At 40.5% G+C, this 20,959-nt stretch overlaps 1 protein-coding gene across 1 annotated transcript in view; it reads left to right on the forward strand.

Moving 5' to 3' along the window:
- MTCL1 (microtubule crosslinking factor 1) overlaps window positions 1-20,959 on the forward strand; it is a 158,453-nt gene that overhangs the window by 102,068 nt on the left and 35,426 nt on the right. Inside the window, exons 8-10 of the mRNA XM_075826415.1 lie at window positions 3,915-4,151; window positions 5,417-5,626; window positions 19,546-19,713. Of these exons, the coding sequence (XP_075682530.1) occupies window positions 3,915-4,151; window positions 5,417-5,626; window positions 19,546-19,713 (615 nt within the window). The remainder of the gene's footprint in view (window positions 1-3,914; window positions 4,152-5,416; window positions 5,627-19,545; window positions 19,714-20,959) is intronic.

Raw genomic sequence — 20,959 nt, forward strand, 5'->3', positions numbered from 1 at the left:
ATTACCCTTTTACTGTCAAGGATGTACTATGTAGGTTATGGCAGTGAAGTAGTTTAAAGGCTATGTACACCTTTAAAATATTTTTTATATATACTGTGTATATATATATATATATATATATATATATATATATATACATATATATACATATGTCTATTAGTGTGTTTGGTGCAACTTTCTAATTACTTTTTATTTAAAAAAAATTATACTTGCATACAGAGCAGCTGTATCGTGCGCTGAAACCTGTATCCGTCAGGTTAGCGGGACTGACGGATTCAGATCTCAGCACAAGTAAAGCTGCTCTTTATACAGGATACAAAGCAGTTGAATCTCAAAAAGTATAAATAATTTTTAATAAAGTGTATTTAGAAAGTTACACCAAACACTAATATACATTTTTATTTTAAAAACACAAAACGTTTGCTGCATATATATATGTGTATAAATAGACCTGGATCTCTTGGGCATCAAGGTCTACTGTATATTACAGTATGCTAAGACTTGCTATAATAATGATAATCAATGAGTTAGAAAAAATTGCTGAAATAAATAATAAATACAAATCCTAACATAAATACATATTTAAAACAATAAAATAAAGAAGCAAAAATTCAATCATTAGTATTTTACACATAATCATATTTAGCCCCCCCCCCCCCCATTCATGTGACCATACAAATGTAACCTACACATATCTGGTAACACCATAAACAATACACGTTGGGGGAAATAAATAAGGTGCGTTATCAGGATCAGTTTACTGTGGATTAATAATTAAGACAATAATTGATGTACATTGTTTTTTCCCTCCATATGTGAGGGTGCCGCAAACTGGTGTTATTGACGGTTAAGTGGAGACAGCATGGTACAGCAAATACACTTTGATAGCTAAAAGGTTATTTGATTTAGAAACCTTTTTTTGAAATAGCTTATTATAGAGAACCTGTCATATCAAGCATGCAGTCAGATCTGCAGGCAGCATGGTTTAGAGCCTGAGGAACTGAGCAGATTGATATATATTTGTGTGCAAAAAAATTCAGAATATCCAGTAATTTATTCATATAAACCCCTCTTCACTGTGGATCTAGGAGTCCAGTGGGCGGTCCTGCTCAGTGACTGGCAACTATTTTTGTATTCACAATCATACAGGGAAAACTGTCAATCAATAGTTGAGACCGCCCACTGGTCTCTTTAGTCCACAGTGAGCAGGTGTTTAAATGAATAGATAACAGGTTATCCTGAATGTTTTTGCACAAAACCATATATATATCTGCTCAGCTCCTCCTGCTCTATAACATTCTTGCCTCATATAGGACAGCGTGTATAAGATGACAGGTTCATCAATGACAAAATACCAGCTTACAACTGCAACATAATGTGGAATTCCGCAAGACCAGAATCAGGAGACTAATAAGCTACAATAACCAATTAGATTATAGCAACATTTTTTGTGTTAACATTTTTGGGCTATCCTCCTGCAGGAACTTTAGGGCATGGCCCCACGTGGCGATTTTCTTCCGCAACTGTCCGCATCAATGCCGCACAGAATCTGCGTTGCAGATTCTGTGGCGGATCTGCCCAAAATGTGCAGTAAATTGATGCGGACTGGCCGTTGCATATTGAGGTGAAAGTTTCTTCCCTTCTCTCTATCAGTGCAGGATAGAGAGAAGGGACAGCACTTTCCCTAGTGAAAGTAAAAGAATTTCATACTTACCGGCCGTTGCCTTGGTGACGCGTCCCTCTTTCAGCATCCAGCCCGACCTCCCTGGATGACGCGGCAGTCCATGTGACCGCTGCAGCCTGTGACTGAAACGTCATCCTGGGAAGCCGGACTGGAGACAGAAGCAGGGAGTTCTCGGTAAGTATGAACTTCTATTTTTTTTACAGGTCGATGTATATTGTGATCGGTAGTCGCTGTCCAGGGTGCAGAAACAGTTACTGCCGATCGCTTAACTCTTTTATCACCCTGGACAGTGACTATTTACTGACATCGCCTAGCAACGTTCCCATAATTACGGGTGCACACACGTAGTCACCCGTAATTATGGGTGCACACACGTAGTCACCCGTAATTACGGGAGCCCCATTGACTTCCTCAGTCTGGCTGTAGACCTAGAAATACATAGGTCCAGCCAGAATGAAGAAATGTCATGTTAAAGAACCAATACGCATCCGCAGCACACATAACATGTACATGACATCTGCGGACTTCATTGCGGAATTTAGAATCTCCATTGAAGTCAATGGAGAACTTCCGCAATGAGTCCGCAACCAGTCCGCCACAGGTCCGCAACAATCATTGTATGCTGCGGAAACCAAATTCCGCACCGCAGCCTATGCTCCACAGCGGAATTTTCTGCCTCGTCTAAACGAACCCTACTAAAAAGAAGTGGAAGGCAATGGAGAAACGGGTCCGGTGCGGATTAACGCTGCGGAGTGTCTGCAGCGGAATTCCAGAGCAATTCCGCCACGTGGGGCTTTGCCCTTACCCTTTCAAGTTAGTTTTTATACGTTTCTATACCATACCGTTTCTATGTTTATCCAATAACCCTGAATATCTAATAATTTATAGAGATTCTTATTTTATATATTCCAGTATGTTAAACTCAAGTTTACAAGTCCTTTAGGCTATGTTCACACGGCATATGTTCAGGCAGAAAAATATGAGGCTGATTTCAAGAGAAAACAAACTCATATGAACTGCACAGTGCATTTCCTATGGAAATCAATGGGAAGCTGTGTGCAGGAATATTTCAGAGGATAAGGGTATGTTCACACGGCAGCGTCCGTAACGGCTGAAATAACGGTGCTGCTTTCAGGAGAAAACAGCACCGTAATTTCAGCCATAATGGCATGTTGAGGCGCTTTTTGCTGCGTCCATTACGGACGTTAAATGGAGCTGGTTTTCCATGGAATCCATGGAAAACAGCTCCATTTACGTCTGAAGAAGTGACAGGCACTTCTTTGACGCGGGCATCTTTTTTACGCCCCGCCTTTTGTCAGCGGGGCGTAAAAAAAATGACCGTGTGCACAGAACATCGTAAGACCCATTCTAATGAATGGGCAGATGTTTGCCAACGCTATCGAGCCGCATTTTCGGACGTAAATCGAGGTGTAGAACGCCCGAATTACGTCCGTAAATAAGCCGTGTGAACATACCCTAAGTGTTTTACGCTCCGAAATACGCCTGAAAATATGCAGTGTGAACATGGCCTAAGTTTCAAGTCCATTACCTTGGTATTCCCAACAAAGAGGCGTGGTTTAGTGTGAAAGGGGCGGCTTTTAAGATGCGCCAAAGTGTGCCAAAATTTTGGCGCAATAAAAGTGAACTATAAAAAGCTTACGAAAAGGTGGTATAAAGTTAAACAGAAAAATCTTATGGTTCGCCAAATTTATCATCCAGCATGAGCCACTGTGATAAATTTGACACATTTTGTCTAAGGCTGGGTTCACACGACCTATTTTCAGGCGTAAACGAGGCGTATTATGCCTCGATTTACGCCTGAAAATAGGGCTCCAATACTTCGGCAAACATCTGCCCATTCATTTGAATGGGTTTGCCGACGTACTGTGCAGACGACCTGTAATTTACGCGTCGTAGTTTGACAGCTGTCAAACGACGACGCGTAAATTGACTGCCTCGGCAAAGAAGTGCAGGACACTTCTTTGCAATGTAATTTGAGCCGTTCTTCATCGAAGTCAATGAAGAGCAGCTCAAGATTTACGAGCGTCACAGACGCCTCGCATAATGCGAGGAGGAGCTTTTACGTCTGAAACGACGCATCTGTTTTCTCATGAAAACAGTCTGTCTTTTCAGACGTAAAAGACAGTTCACATGTGCACATACCCTTACTCTAAACTGTCTGAATTTAAGACATTATTAGTAAATCTGCCCCATTGTTTTACTTTATCAGCTAGAAGAAGAACATCTGAAGAATATCCGGAGAAAAGACTTAGAGGTTCAGAGCCTCACACTGCAAAATAAGTTAGAGGAGAAAACATGGGGCCAGGAAAAAAACCTTCTACAGCAAGAACTGAGCAACTTCAAGCAAAATGTCTTTGTTCTTTATGTCAAGTTAAAGTGGCTGTTGGCACATTGGCGACAATGCAAAAGGTTGGAAGAAGAGGAAGTGGGAGATGAGTTACTGCAGGTAGATCCCTAAACCCTGTAGAGCTTCTTTTGTACATTCTACCCTGTATCAGAGTTTCTGTTTGGCGTCATGCAGAGCTGTATGGACGGACCTTGTACGGAGGCACTCAGTGCACCACTGTATGGTGCCAGTGCTTCGACCAGAGGAAATTTCCTTCATACCTCATCCAATTTAATTAAGCATACAGAGGTATACTATGGAACCATTCATTTCTAGGGATCATATATTAGGGATACGTACAATTTTTTACTTATATGGAGCCATAATATGGTCATGTGCATGACGGTCTTATCTCCAATACTTTTGGATAACTTTGCCATCTAACTGTGCACCTACGTTTTGTAGTTCATCTAAAAATATTTATAAAAAGTGTCATTTTTCTGTCAGTTTTCCATGGGCAAAAAATGTCATTAGAAAACACTTCGCAATGTATACCTGGTTTGACCAGGCATAGGTTGGCTGATTTTTTTTTGGCATAGAAAATGTTGCCCAAACGTTATAAATTTGCAACACTTGCACTTATAAAAAAAATAATAATCTTATTTATGCCAGTCATTCAACCACACAAATGTTTTTCAGCTTCACCAATCCCATGTTTTCGGGCTGTTCAAACATGGCAGTAGGGATTTGGAGAATACTTTGTCATTTTGCTTATATAGTGCTGATGTAATTATTTTAGTGGCATGGTCTTAAGGTGTTATATTGCAATTCTAATAAATTAAAAAGCAGACTTAGCAGATTTAAATTGTAAGCTTACAAGGCTATATACGTTTACTGGCTAGCATTGTGCATACTTGCCTACAGTAAGCCAAGGAGACTGTCACGTGATCTGGACTTAAAAAAGGAAGGAGTCTTCCTTTGGATGCTCCTTTAGGGGCCTTTGTCACAGATGCAGTCAAAAATGCCAGACAAAGGTAAAACAACGGACACCATCGCGGAAACCTGACAAAACCCATTAAAGTCAATGGGTTTCGTCAGGTGCCAATGGTGTCCGTCCTGCAACGGATCCAGGGTTTTTGGTATTTTCGTTGTTCTGCTCCTATGACGGAGCAGAGCAACGAGATTACCGAATGCAGACGTGAACAAAGCCTTAGATAGTTGTTTCCTTTATCCTTTTTTGCAAATAATTGTTGCTGTGTATTTTTACTGTGTGCCACCTGATTGCTAATGAAATGGTATGAAAGCTTCATGTGTCCTTGCAGCTGTACGTAACTATTCATTTATACTATGATTTATTTTAGAAGTGATATGTTGACTCTTTTCAGATTGACCAGCTAAACACCCTTCCTGAATTTGCTGCACACGTTGACTTCGGAGAAGGTGATCCTGACTTGGAAGAAGGGGAGGAGGAGGAAGATGATGATGATGATGGAGTGTTTGCCTTATCAGATTATCCCCAACATTCCACAGCAGAGCACAGCAGAGACCTCAGCCCTCCGCTACAGACCGCTGAGATACACCAGCATCAGAAGCAGGTACTGTTCAATGCCTGGAAGCTGATGCAAGTCACACTTCATTTGCAGAAAGAAATAAAATATCAAATGTAGTAGGAATTACTATATTCTGTATATGTCAAAATTTCCCCTTCTGACACAAGCAGGTCTGAAATATGCATTATGTGAACATGGAGTGTCCAGACAGAATTCACATTGTTGATGTCACACTATTCCTTTTTAGAATATGGCCACTGGCTGGGTCCTTTATCTCTGTCGACGAAAAAATAAAACGTTATGGTTCTCACACCATGGCGACAAAAAATACATTCATTTTACAAAAGTATTTTTATTCTGCAAAAAGTTGTAAAACTTAAAAAAGTGCTATAAATTTGGTATCGCTGGAATCGTACTGACCTGCAGAATAAAGTTAACATGTAATTTATAACACATGGTGAACGCTGTCTAAAAAAAACTATGCCAGAATTGCTGTTTTTTTTTGTGGTCACTTTGCCTCCCAAAAAATAGGCTAAAAAGTGGTCAAAAAGTCGCAGGTACCCCAAAATGGTACCAATGGAAACTATAGCTCGTCCCGCAAGAAAATCAGACCTTATACCACTATGTTTATGAAAAAATTAAATTAGTTAAGGCTCCAATAAGTCAGGAAAGAAAAAATATGTAGTTGTGCAGTCCACAGGGGAACATTTCTTCTGTTTCAAGAGTCAATTTATCAAGGCCCTAAAATTAGAGAACCAGGAAGCGGAAGGCCCAAACATATCTGCTGGAAGCGAGGGTGCCCGTATTATACCAGGACAACAGGTACGGAGTGTGGACCAAAAGGGGGATAAGAAAGGACACCATTTATCAGTGGGACACTATCCTGTGCATAAAGGATTGCTTCACAGCGCAACACATATCTATGGATTATTTTAGTGTTTTTTTTTACCCCATTATTATATCCTCTTATTATGCCCTGATGTACTCTGCACAGCTTACATATGCCCACACATAATAAACTGAAAAAACAGTAAAACTACAAACAAAGCTAGTAGCAAGCAAAATCTGTGCTCCAAAAGCCAAATGGCGCTCCCTCCCTTCTGAGCCCTACACTGTGCCCAAACAGCAGTTTACTTCCACGTATATTGTATAGCAGAAAAACCCAAGCTCTCCATAGAAATGATGGACGTAGAAATAGATTTTCTCAAATCATTGTTTTTTTATTCAAAGTAATTAAACTTTTTGTTGCTTTACATTTTATATTTTAGTCCCTCCAGGGTACTTCACCATGCGATCTGCTTATCACTCTGTCAAACACATTAGATGCCGCTGTCGCTATTCACTTTGGAGCGTCTGGCAGACGTCATAACAGGACATAGACATCCTTCTGTTATACAGCGATTGTGACAAAGGCCTGGGATGGGCCGAAACGTCTTTTGAAAATCGCCTGACAAAAAAACAACATAACAAGAAGTTGAATTACTTTGAATAAAAAAAACAATGATTTGAGAAAGTCTATTTCTATGTCGATCATTTCTAGAGAGTTCTTGGGTTTTTCTACTATACTGTATTGTGGGATATCCGTCCCGAACCCTTATAGCACCTGAATATTCCTGTCTAGGAGTTTAGTCCATCATTCTTTTTATACTTCCATGTATCGGGCATCGCCATACCCGGGAGAACCAACTAAAATGGCATATCAGGGGAAAAATTTACATTTTTACTTTGCACCAACTGCAGCGCAATCATTTATGGAAAAGACCTATGGGGTCAAAATTTAGCTCACTACACCCCTTAATAAATGCCTTGATGGGTGTAGGTTCCAAAATGAGGTCACTTCTCAGGGGTTTCTTTTATTATTTCACATCAGAGCCTCTGCAATTGTGAACCAATAATTTGTAAGTCACCAAATTAGGTCTCAATTTCACATGGTACTTTTACACTCCTGCTCCCTGTTGAATGTCCAGGCAAAAGATTAGGGCCACATGTAGGGTGTTTCTAAAACCTGGATACACAGCATAATAATTAAAGCTGTGCTTTCATGGTGGCACAAGCTGGGCACCACATATTGGCATATCTATGGAAAATATTGCCATTTTCACTCGGCACACTAATTTCTGAAAAACACCAGTTGGGTTAACAGGCTCACTACACACCTAGTTGAATACCTTGAGGGGCGTAGTTTTCAAAATGAGGTCACTTCTGGGGGGTTTCCACTGTTTTGGTCCCACAGGGGCTTTGCAAAGGCGCCATATTGCCCAGAAACCAATCCTGCAAAATCTGCACACCAAAAACCAAATGGAGCTCCTTCCCTCCTGATCCCTACAGCAGGCCCAAGCAGCAGTTTATGAACACATATGGGGTATTGCTATACTCGGGAGAATTTGCTTTACAAATGTTGGGGTGCTTCTCCTTTTATTTGTTGAGAAGATGAAAAATTTTGAGCTAAAGCTACCTGTTGGGTCAAAATGCTCACTACACCCCTAGATGAATTCCACAAGGGGTGCAGTTTCCGAAGTGGAGTCACTTTTGGGGAGTTTCCACTGTACTGGTACCTTAGGGGCTTTGCAAATGTGACATGGTGCTGAGAAACCAATTCAGCAAAATCTATGCTCCGAAAGCCAAATGGCGCTCCTTATCTTCTGAGCCCTGCCATGTGCCCAAACAGCACTTTATGACCACATATGAGTTATTTCCATACTTTGCAGAAGTTGCTTTACAAATATTGGGGGGGGGGGGGCGGTTCTTCTTTATTCCTTGTGGAAATTGTTGTTTGTTTTTTTTAGCTAAAACCATATCTTATAGGAAAAAAATATTTTTTCATTTTCACGTCAAAATTCTAATAAAATCTATGAAACACCTGTGGGGTTAAAATGCTTACTACACCCCTAGATTAATTCATTGTGAGGTATAGTTTCCAAAATGGGGTATTTTTTGGGGTGTTTCCTTTGTTTTGGCATCACAAGACCTCTTCAAACCTGACATTGTTCCTAAAATATAATCTAATAAAAAGGAGGCCTCATAATCCACTAGGTGCTCCTTTGCTTCTGAGGCCTGTGTTTCAGTCCATTCGCACACATAGGGCCACATGTGGGAAAGTTCTAAAAACTGAAGAATCTGGACAATAAATATGTGAGTTGTGTCTCTCTGGTAAAGCCTCCAGTGTTGCAGAAAAAAATGGATTAAGAATGAATTTCTGCAAAAAAAATGAAATTTGTAAATTTCACTACTACTTTGCTTTAATTCTTGTGAAACGCCTAAAGGGTTAAGAAACTTTCTAAATGCTGTTTTCAATATTTTGAGGGGTTCAGTTTTTAAAATGGTGTAATTTATGGGTGTTTCTATTGTATGGGCCCCTCAAAGTCACTTCACAACTGAACTGGTCCCTGTAAAAATAGCCTTTTTACATTTTTCTTGAAAAGCTGAGAAATTTCTGCTAGAGTTCTAAGCCTTGTAACATCCTAGAAAAATGAAAGGATATTCAAAAAACAATGCCAATATAAAGTAGACATATGGGAAATGTCAATTAGCAACTATTTTGTGTGGTATTACTATCTGTCTTACAAGCAGATACATTTAAATTGATAAAAATGCTAATTTTTTCAATTCTTCATTACATTTTGGTGTTTTTCACAATTTTCATAGCGAAAGATACAGCTGCTCTGTATAGAGCATACAGAGCAGCTGTATCTCTAAGGGCTCATTCAGACGAGTGTGTATCTCGTCCGTGTGATGGCCATTAAAACAACGGCCATCACATGGAGACATGTATGTCAATGGTGCCGTTCACACGCCCGTTGTTTCAATCGAGCGTGTGAAGGGTCTGTGAAAAAATAGGACATGTTCTTGCGTTTTCATATATCCCTCCATAGACTCCAGTCTATAAGGGATCTGTGATAACACGTCCCACATGGCTGCACCTTGGACATGAAAAACGTCAGTTTTTCAGGTCTGAGGTTGCACATGGTCGTCTGAATGTAGCCAAAAAGTAAAAATAATGTTAAATAAAAATTATTTACAAAGTTGCACCAATCACACTGACTGAGCTTTTTATAAAGAAAAATGCCGTTCAAAAGTTTACATAGCCTTTAAGTAAAATTGAAAAAGGAAATTGAGATATTACAAGTGGGATATAGGGATACAATGTGTGTTTTATGTATTTTCTTCCAGACATTTAAAATAAGGAAAACAGGAGTGCTGTGTGTTCTGAGTGTGTCACACTGTAATCTGATCAATAATCTCACAATAGTTGCTCAGGAAGACATGCTGAATCACATTATTGGACCACAAAGTCAATGAGTTCAGATGATTTATAAGGCATAGCTGTGTGATTCACTTTTCTCTTCACATAGAAGTCCCCCTCCCCCTTACAATACATTTCCGTTTTTAACAATGGTGTAATAAAGTAGTCCCTGTGCAATTTTTGGGTTTACTAAATGCTTCTTTTTCCTGGATAGGCATCTTTAGGACGGGTTCCCACAGGGCGGATACGCTGTGTAAAAATCACGCAGCGTGTCCGACCTGGAACCCGCAGTACATTCCGTCTGAAAAATCGCACCACATTGGTGGTGCGGTTTTTCAAACGGAATATCCGCTGCAGTAGAACACACGGTGCTATGGATAGGGACGAGCGGTCGTTTCCCTGATCGCTCGTCTCCATACATTATTATCATGTCGGCAGCGCGTCTCCCTGTTTACACAGGGAGATGTGCTGCCGACAACGATAATATTTAACTTTTTTTAAACAATACGACCAGCAGATGATCGAGCGTTCATCTTCTGAACGCTGCCCTGTTTACACAGGGCAATTAAAAAAGTTACAAGGGTCACAATATACTGATGCAAAAAATCTTTTGTTTTTCAAAAATTGAATTTTTTTTTAAAAGTACTAAAACATAACAAAAAACATAAATTTGGTATCACCGTGATCGTACTGACCTGCAGAATAAAGGTAATGTGTCATTTTCACCGTACATTGAACATTGTAAAAAAAGAAACCTATAAGAAAATGGCGGAATGGCTGCTTTTTTTCCAATTCCACCCCATTCTTAATTATTTTCCAGCTTCCCAGTACATCACACATAATATTAAATAGTAGCATTAGAAATTACAACTTTTAAAAATTAAGCCTTCATATGGCTGTGTCAACGAAAAATAAAAAAGTTATTACTTTTTGAAGGCGGGGAGGAAAAAAGAAAAGCATAAAAATGAAAATTAGTCTGAAAGGGTTAGGGTATATGCACACGGCTTATTTTTGGCCATTTTTCGTAGACAGCAGAACGCCTCCAAACATCTGCCCATTGATTTCACTGGGAAAAACGGCGTTCTGTTTCGACGGGGCATTTTTTTACGCAGCTGTTTATCAAAACAGCCGCTTAAAAAAACCGCCCTTAAAAAAGAAGTGCATGTCACTTCTTGAGCCGTTTTTGGAGCCGTTTTTCATTGATTTTATAGAAAAACGGCTCCAAAAACGGCTGTAAAAAACGCAGCGAAAAACACAAGTTGCTTAAAAAACGTTCTTAAAATCAGGAGCTGTTTTCCCTTGAAAACAGCTCCGTATTTTCAGATGTTTTTTGCTAAGCCGTGTGAACATAGCCTTATTGTCAGTATGCTTCTCCTGTTAGCGTAGTCCCCTATTTAGCGTGTTTGCATTATGTATGGTTCACATTTAAATATTTGTTTTTGGAATGTAGAGAGAAACCAGTGATAAGAGAAAACAAACATGAACATACCATTTGAAAGGCATGATAATGGATAAAAGCTGTAAAGTTATAAGCAAACATATTATTTAAGCTTAGGCCCAGAAAAAAATCTCTTAAAGGGAAGGTGTCATTCATTTTATTTTATTTTTTCATCATACTGCTTTTAATATGATATTAACATAAATCTTATTTATTTGTGTTCTCATGTTCTACTTTTTACTTTGTTCTTACTTTTACTTCTCTATGGGGGCTGCCATTTTTTTTTCATCTCTGTGTGTCGATTAACGACACATACAGAGATGGAATACGGCACATACAACCCCATAGAGAATGCGAACGGGAGCCGTTCCATTCTCTGCAGCATACGCCGTCTGTGTGGGAACGGCGCATGCACCGCTCCCACACAGACCAAAACAAAGCTCGTTCACAGAGCGAAATCCAGTGCCATTTTCATGTGGACCGGAAGCCGCTGCCGGACAGTAAGATGACGACTTCCGGCTGCGGCTTACGGCCATATGTTCAAGGAAGCGAAGGCGCAAGGAATAGGAGCGGCGGCGGCAGGAGAAGGTAATTTATGTCGTGTATGTGATGTGTGTATTATGTTCGTGTATGTTCGTGTTATACTGTCTGCTGAGCACTGTATCTAATCCTCCTAAACTGTGCAGTCGCTCAGAAAATGGCGGCACACAGTGTAGGAGGTTTGAAGATTCAAACCCCTCCTTCTCCTGGCACTAGCCAGAATAAGGTAGGGGGGATTGTGTGAGGACACTAGAGAGAGTGTATCTACCCCAAATTTGCAGCATAAAGCAATGAGGTTGCTTTACCACATTGCGAATGCTGCAATTTTGGGAACTGCTCCCTCTAGTGGCCAGCACATGGAAATATTATAAATTAGAATCTAATTTATAATATTTCCTGACTTGTGAAAAAATTAAAAAGATTAAAACAATGTGTAATCACTTAAATAATAATTAACTAAAAAAATAAAAAATTACTAGCGACACATTCCCTTTAACTTTGAAATTTGTTTCCATTGACGTCCTGATAATTTACAAGTGTCAGAGAGCTTTTTCTAGGCAGATCATTTAAATCGTAAGATGTGTTTCTGTGGTCGGCTACAGATACAAATACCTTTTAGGCTGGGTTCACACGTGGCGGAATTTCACTTGAATTCCGCTGCGGACACTCCGCAGCGTTAATCCGCAGCGGAGCCGTTTCTCCATTGACTTCCACTTCTATTTAGAAGTGTTCGTTTAGACGAGGCGTAAAATTCCGCTGCGGAGCATAGGCTGCGGAGCGGAATTTGGTGTCCGCAGCATGCTCTGTCTCTTGCGGAGCAGTGGCGGACTGGTTGCGGACTCATGGCGGAATTTCTCCATTGACTTCAATGGAGATTCTAAATTCCGCAATGAAGTCCGCAGCTGTCATGCACATGTTATGTGTGCTGCGGATGCGTCTTGCTTTTTTGACATGACATTTCTTCAATCTGGCTGGACCTATGTATTTCTAGGTCTACAGCCAGACTGAGGAAGTCAATGGGGCTCCCGTAATTACGGGAGCGTTGCTAGGCGACGTCAGTAAATAGTCACTGTCCAGGGTGCTGAAAGAGTTAAGCGATCGGCAGTAACTGTTTCTGCACCCTGGACAGTGACTACCGATCCCAATATACAGCAACCTGTCAAATAAATAGAAGTTCATACTTACCGAGAACTCCCTGCTTCTGTCTCCAGTCCGGTTTCCCAGGATGACGTTTCAGTCTAAGTGATGGCTGCAGCCAATCACAGGCTGCAGCGGTCACATGGACTGCCGCGTCATCCAGGGAGGTCGGGCTGGATGCCGAAAGAGGGACGCGTCACCAAGACAACGGCCGGTAAGTATGAAATTTGTTTACTTTCACTAGGGAAAGTGCTGGCCCTTCTCTCTATCCTGCACTGATAGAGAGAAGGGAAGCACTTTTTCCGCAGTCCGCAGCAGCTAGTCCGCATCAATTTACTGCACATTTTGGGCAGATCCGCCGCAGAATCTGCAACGCGGACAGTTGCGGAGGAAATCCGCCACGTGGGGGCATGCCCTTAGAGAAAAGTATTGAAGTGACAGGCAGCGTTCTACTGTAATGTGGAGTCAGGAGGTAGACGTGCAGATCCCTGTACTGCTAGATATAATAAGTCAGTATCTTTTCTGCATGTTATCAATGCCGCCACTCCTTTTAGGGTGGATTCACATGCAGCAGATTTTGTTACAGAAATTTCTGTGACTGAAAATCCATTTCATTCATGTGAATGGAACTTGCAGAAATCCATGCACCTGCTGCAGAAACGACCCCATTCAGATGAATGGAACTGATTATCAGTCGCAGAAATTTCTGCAAAAAATCTGCCGCGTGTGAATCCAACCTGAGGCCTTGTTCACACAGTGCCAAATTGCTGCAGATTTTAAATGCATTTTTTTAAAGCCAGAAGCAGAATTGGATCCACTCGAGCAGACCTATAAGGCCTTTCTTTATATATTTCTTCTCTTCAGGTTCCATTACTGGTTTTACCTTACAAAATACATGCAAAATCTGCAGCAAATCTACACTGTGTGAACAAGGCCTTAGGGCTCATGCACACGACCGTAGCCATGTGCACGGCCGTGATTTTCGGGTCGGCCGGCTGCGGACGGTGTGCCGCGAGCCGCCCGCAAATCGCGGGACATGCACATTATTTTCAATGAGCCCGGACCGCAGAACACGGCCGTAATAAGACTGGTCCGTTCTTTCTGCAGTGCAGGCTCCCAGGCCGTGCACGGACTGTAAAAACTACGGTCGTGTGCATGACTCCATAGAAATGAATGGGGCCGCAATTCTCCCGTGGATTTTCGGGGGAATTGCGGCCGCAAAAGCACGTTCGTGTGCATGGGGCCTTAGGCTGGGTTCACACAGAGTTTTTTGCAGACGGAAAATCTGCCTCAAAATTCTGTTTGGAAGTTTGAGGCAGATTTTCCTCTGCCTGCACGCCGATAAAAGGCAGCGAAATACGCTTTCTCTGCCTCCCATTGATGTCAATGGAAGGTCAGAGGCGTAACCGCGCAAAGATAGGGCATGTGCCTTCTTCGGACGGCTTTGCGGCGCTATTTCCGCGTCAAAAAACTCGTCAAAAAACTCAGTGTGAACCCAGTCTTAGTGTACAACACAACATTCAGATTAATATATCATTGGATGTCAGAACAAAAATATTTAAATCTAAAATATAATAAAAAACAAATATTAACTTCTGCATGCTAACTATATTTTGTGTTTGTGTTTGAGCTAAACCTCCTTTTAACCCCTTCCCGCACCTTGACGTTAATGCACGTCAATGTGTGCAGTAAGTTCGCGCACCTTGACGTGCAGTTACGTCTGTGCTTTGACAGTTAACCGCCGCGCGGCGCTACACCGCAGCGGCGGTTAACTGTGCAGGGTGTCTGCCCTGCATTCCCCGTTGCCGATCAGCGGCCCATCGCCTCTGATTTCGGCAGTTAACCCCTTAATTGCGGCGTTCGATTTTGAACGCCACAATTAAGGTGTTTAGCGCCGATCGGCAGCCCCCATGGGAAATCACGGGGGCTGGTGATGGTACACATGGCAACCGGATGCCAGACAATGGCTTCCAGGCTGCCATGTACAGAAGCCTATGAGGACCAGCCGGAGGGTGGTCGTCGTAGGCTTCCTGTCAGTGTGACTGTCACGTCACAATGACAGTTGGAATACATTACACTGCGTGTGTAGTGTAATGTATTCCAGCAGCGATCAAAGCTGCAAGTCTAAGTGTCCCCTAGTGGGACAAGTGAAAAAAGTTAAAAAAAGAATAAAAATGTTTTAAAAAAAGTGTAAAAATAAAAGTTCTAAGTGACATAAACAAGAACTGCTTTTTTTCCTATAGTAAGTAAAAAAAGTACACATATTTGGTATCGCCGCGTTCGTAACTGCCCCAACTATAAAACTATAATATTATTTTTCCCGCACGGTGAACACCGCAAAAAAAATAAACGAAAAACAATGCCAGAATCGCTATTTTTTGGTCACCACCCCTCCCAAAATATACAATAAAAAGTGATCAAAAAGTCGCATGTACGCCAAAATAGTACCGATACAAACTACAACCCGTCCCGCAAAAAACAAGCCCTTACACAGCTTTTTTGACTGAAAAATAAAAAACTTATGGCTCAGAATACGGTTACACAAAAAATAAATTATTTTCTAAATAAGTTATTTTATTGCGCAAACACTGCAAAACAAAAAAACGATATACATATGGTATCGCTGTAATCGTACCGACCCGCAGAATAAAATATAATGGTCATTTATAGCCCAGGGTGAACGCTGTAAAAAATAAATAAAAATCATTGTCAGAATTGATGGTTTTTGGTCACCTGGCTTGCCAAAAAATGGAATAAAAAGTGATCAAAAAAATGGCATGTACCCCAAAATGCTACCCATGAAATCTACAGATTGTCCCGCAAAGAATAAGCCCTCACACGGCTCCGGTGGTGAAAAAATAAAAAAAGTTCTGGCTCCCAGAAATATGGCGATGCAAAATGTGCAGTGTTCTAAAAGTGGATAAGATCAGGCGCCATTTATAAGTGCCACAAAGGCCACATATCTGCAGATTATTATTTATTTACCCCATTATTATACCCTCTTATTATACCCTGATGTACTCTGCCCAGCCTACATATACCCCCACATTATAAACTGAAATACTAGCAAAACGCCAGAGCTACTACCAAGCAAAATCTGCACTCCAAAACCCAAATGGCGTCCCTCCCTTCTGAGCCCTACAGCGTGCCCAAACAGCCGTTTACATCCACCGATATGGCATCGCCATACCCGGGAGAACCCGGTTAAAATTTTTTGAGGTATTTGTGGCACAAACTGGGCACAACATATAGTGCACTAAAATGGCACATCAGTGGAAAATTTTAATTTTCACTCTGCACCATCCGCTGCGCATTAAACCCTTTGCGCACCATGACTTAATAGCATGTCGTGGTGTGGGGGGTGATATATGGAGGGTCTCACGCGCTGAGCCCGCACCATACGCTGCAGGTGTCAGCTGTGTATTACAGCTGATACCCGGGACTAACGGACAGAAACAGCGAACACGCTGTTACAGGAGCCTGTAAAAATGACAATATACTGCAATACATTAGTATTGCAGTGTATTCTACCAGTGATCTAACGATCGATGGTTCAAGTCTCCTAGGGGGACTAATAAAATGTGTAAAAACAAAAGTAAATAGTTATTATTAGTGGAAAAAATGAAATAAATATTTAAAGTCCAAAAATAAACCCTTTTCACATTTTTTCTCTAAAGTAATGTAAAAAAATAAAAAAAATTCACAAAATTCGTATCGCTGCGTCCGTAAAAGTCCAAGCTATTACACTATAACATTATTAAACTCGCACGGTGAACGCCATGAAAAATAAAGAATTTTAAACGGAAAAATCACAGTTTTTTGGTCACCTTGGCTCTACCAAAAAATGTAATAAAAAGTGCTCAAAAAGTCTTATGTACCAAAAAATGGTACCAATAAAAACTACAGCTCATCCCGCAAAAAATAAGCCCTCACACCACTCTACGGAAAAAGAAAAAAGTTGTGGCTCTCGGAAAGCGGGGAGGAAAAACGAAAAAGCAAAAGCAAAATATGGATCAGTTCGGAAAGAGTTAATTACTTTCTAATGAAAAAACATTTATGACCACATGTGGGGTATAGCCGTACTCGGGAGAAATTGCTTTACAAATGTTGGGGTGCATTTTCTCCTTTATCCTTTGTGAAATTGAAAAAATTCAACATTTTAGTGGAAATAATGTTGATATTAATTTTCACGGCCTAATTCTAATAAATTCTGCAAAAGACGTGTGGGGCCTAAATGCTCACTATACCCCTAGATAGATTCCTTAAGTGGTGTAGTTTCTCAAATGGGGTTACTTTTGGGGGGCTTCCACTGTTTCGGTCTCTCAGTGGCTTTGCAAATTCGACATGACACCCAAAAACTATTTCAGCTAAATTTGAGCTCCAAAAGCCAAATAGCGCTCCTTCCCTTCTAAGCCCCGGTGTTGGTCCAAACAGCAGTTTATTACCACATATGGGGTATTTACGTAATCAGGAGAAATTGCTTTACAAATGCTGGGGTCCTTTTTCTCCTTTTTTCCTTGTAAAAATTAAAAATGTCTAAGTTCTTACAGAAAAAAAGTCGATTTTTACCTTTACAGACTAATTCCAATGAATTCAGCAAAACAACTGTGGGGTCAAAATGCTAACTTTACCCCTAGAAAAATTCCTTGAGGGGTGTAGTTTCCAAAATGGGGTCACTATTGGGGGGTTTCCACGGTTTTCATCCCTCCAGTGCATTGCAAACGCGACACGGCACTGAAAACTATTCCAGCAAAATCAGAAATCCAAAATCCAAATGGTGCTCCTTCTCTTCTGAGGCCTGCTGTGGGTCCAAACAGCAGTTTATTACCACATATGGGGTATTGCTATAATCGGAAGAAATTGCTGTGCATATGTTGGGGTGTTTTTTCTACTTTATTCCTTGCAAAAATGAAACATTTCTAAGTTTTTTCACAAAAAAAGTAGATTTTCATCTTCACATACTAATTCAAATAAATTTAGCAAAAAAATTGTGGGTTCAAAATCCTAACTATACCCATAGATAAATTCTTTGAGGGGTATAATTTCCAAAATGGGGTCACTTTTGGGGGGTCTTTACTGTTTTGGTACCACAAGACCTCTTCAAACCTGACATGGTGCCTAAAATATATTCTAAAAAAAGAAGGTCCCAAAATCCACTAGGTGCTCCTTTGCTTCTGAGGCCGGTGTTTCAGTCCATTACCGCACTAGAACCACATGTGGGATATTTCTAAAAACTGCAGAATCTGGGCAATAAATATTGAGTTGCATTTCTTGGGTAAAACCTTCTGTGGTACAGAAAAAATGTATTACAAATGAATTTTCGAAAAAAAAAAGTGAAATTTGTAAATTTCACCTCTACTTTGCTTTAATTCCTGTGAAACACCTAAAGGGTTAAAACACTTTCTGAATGCTGTTTTGAATACTTTGAGTTTTCAAAATGGGGTGATTTATGGGGACTTTCTAATATATAGGGCCCTCAAAGCCACTTCAGAACTGAACTGGTCCATGAAAAAATAGGCTTTTGAAATTTTCTTGAAAATATGAGAAATTGCTACTAAAGTTCTAAGCCTTGTAACGTCCTAGAAAAATAAAATAATGTTCAAAAAACGATGCAAACATAAAGTAGACCTATGGGAAATATAAACTAGTAAGTATTTTGTGTGGTATTACTATCTGTTTTACAAGTAGATACATTTAGATTTAGAAAAATACAAATTTTTGCTAATTTTCTCTAAATCTTGGTGTTTTTTACAAATAAATATTGAATTTATCGACCAAATTTTTTCCCTAAAGTACAATATGTCACGAGAAAACATTCTCAGAATCACTTGGATAGGCAAAAGCTTTCCAGAGTTTTTACCACATAAAGTGACACATGTCAGATTTGAAAAATCGGCTTCGTCCTGAAGGCCAAAACAGGCTCAATCCTGAAGGGGTTAATTGAATGTTTGGTCAACTGCAATTTGTACAAAAAATGAAAATGGACATTTTCCAAACACAACATCTACGCAGTAGTTGTGGCTATACACCCTTACCAGATGAAAGGCCAGAACGTCAACCCTCGATTCATTATTAATATAATGAATTGTGGAATTCAGTGACTGCAGTTTATATACTGTAAGGGCACGTTCAGACGTGGCAGAATTTTTCAGCTGCAAATGTTGGTGCAGATTTGGGGCAATTACGAAATGAATCTGCACCAACATTTGCATATTTGACAGGTAATTCAGACGTTGCAGATATCACAGCGGATTTGCCGCAGATTTTAGTTTTTGCATTGCAAAGGCTGAAATCCGAAGTGAAATTCCGCTTCTTCTCCGCAATTGAATGTGCATGCTGCGGAGGGAAAAATCTGCACCGCAGTTTAATTTCCACACAGTTCTTTTCTGCAACGTCTGAACTAACTTTCCTAAAAATGTATAGAAACAAATGTAAAAAACGTCCGCTGCAGAATTCCACTGCGGACTGTCCACAGCAATTCCGCCACGTGTGAATGTGTCCTAATAGATAGTTGATATTGTTTCCGTTTTATTACATAGCCTCTATTCACAGATATTTCTACTGTATTTCATTTAGATTATTTTTTCTAAATCCATGTTTCTTTAGGCAAGTGAAAATCGTCGCCTGCTTGCTGCATTTAAGGGCTTATTGGATGATTTCCGTGCTGAACTGCGGGATGAAGCGACAGACAGACATGAAGTCCAACAGCGGTATGCCGAGGACAAAGCTGCTTGGGAGGTGGAGGAAACAGAACTTAGATGTTGTCTGGAGCAGGTATGGAAGCCCATAATGTAGGCAGGAAAGTTCCAAATGCATAAGAACAATAAGCTTACATCAGTTTTATAATAGCATTTAATAACCAGTCTATTTATGCTGAGGGGACTATAGAATAGAACCTATAAACTCTGACAAGGGTTTATCTAGCATATGAAGGACACAAACTTTAAAGGTTATGTAAACTTTTGAACTCTTGTGGTGTTTTAATCAACTTTTTCATTGTTTTTTTTATTTAAAAAAAGAAAGTGTACTTTTGAGATACAGCTTCTATGTATCCTGGATACATAGAAGCTGTATCTTGTGCTCAAACCTGAACCTGTCAGATCAGCGGGACTGATAGCTACGATGACAGCGGGTCGCAGGATCGACAAAACAGGTAAAAAAAAACGTGTTCAAAGGTTTATGTAGTCTTTAAATGGAATGTCTCGTGTATTTTATTTTAGTTTGATTAGTTAGATGTTAGGGCTTATTCAGACGAACGGTATAGATTTTCACGCGTGTCGCATGGACCTATTTTAGTCTATGGGGCCGTGAGTCTGCTGCGAAAAACTCACGACATGTCCGTTCTTTGTGCGTATTTCGCGCATCACGCACCCATTGAAGTAAATGGGTGCGTGAAAATCATGAGCACCACACACGCGGACAGTCACCAGAAGACTAAAAGCCACCAAAAATTTTGTAAAAATATGTTTATAATAAAAAACCTATGAATAATATGTTATTATCTGATGATACATCCTCTTTAGGCTGACCACGCTCATTGAATAAATATTAGCTTTTTAGATTAATTCCAAAATAAATAAATTCCACTGATAATTTAATGTGTATAGGGGAAGCACTAGGGTTTTTAGATAACTATCTTATACGTATGGCCAGCGTAAAACTCACGACAGGTCCTATATTTCTGCGTCTTTCGCGCATCACGCACCCATTGAAGTCAATGGGTGCGTGAAAATCACGCCTGCCACACGGAGGCACCTCCGTGGGACGCGCGTGATTCGTGCAACAGCAGGCAAACTATGATTGCAAACAAAAAAGCACCACGTGCTTTTCTGTTTACAAACATCCAAACAGAGTCTCATAATGATGGCGGCTGCGCGAAAATCACGCAGCCGCGCATCATATGGTGATGACACACGGAGCTGTTAAGTGCCTTTTGCGCGCGCAAAACGCTGCGTTTTTAGCACGCAAAACGCACAACCTCGTGTAAATCCGCCCTAACAGTGGTGCATTTTTTTCAGGG

The sequence above is a fragment of the Rhinoderma darwinii genome, chromosome 5, assembly GCF_050947455.1.
Source record: "Rhinoderma darwinii isolate aRhiDar2 chromosome 5, aRhiDar2.hap1, whole genome shotgun sequence".
NCBI lineage: Eukaryota > Metazoa > Chordata > Amphibia > Anura > Rhinodermatidae > Rhinoderma > Rhinoderma darwinii.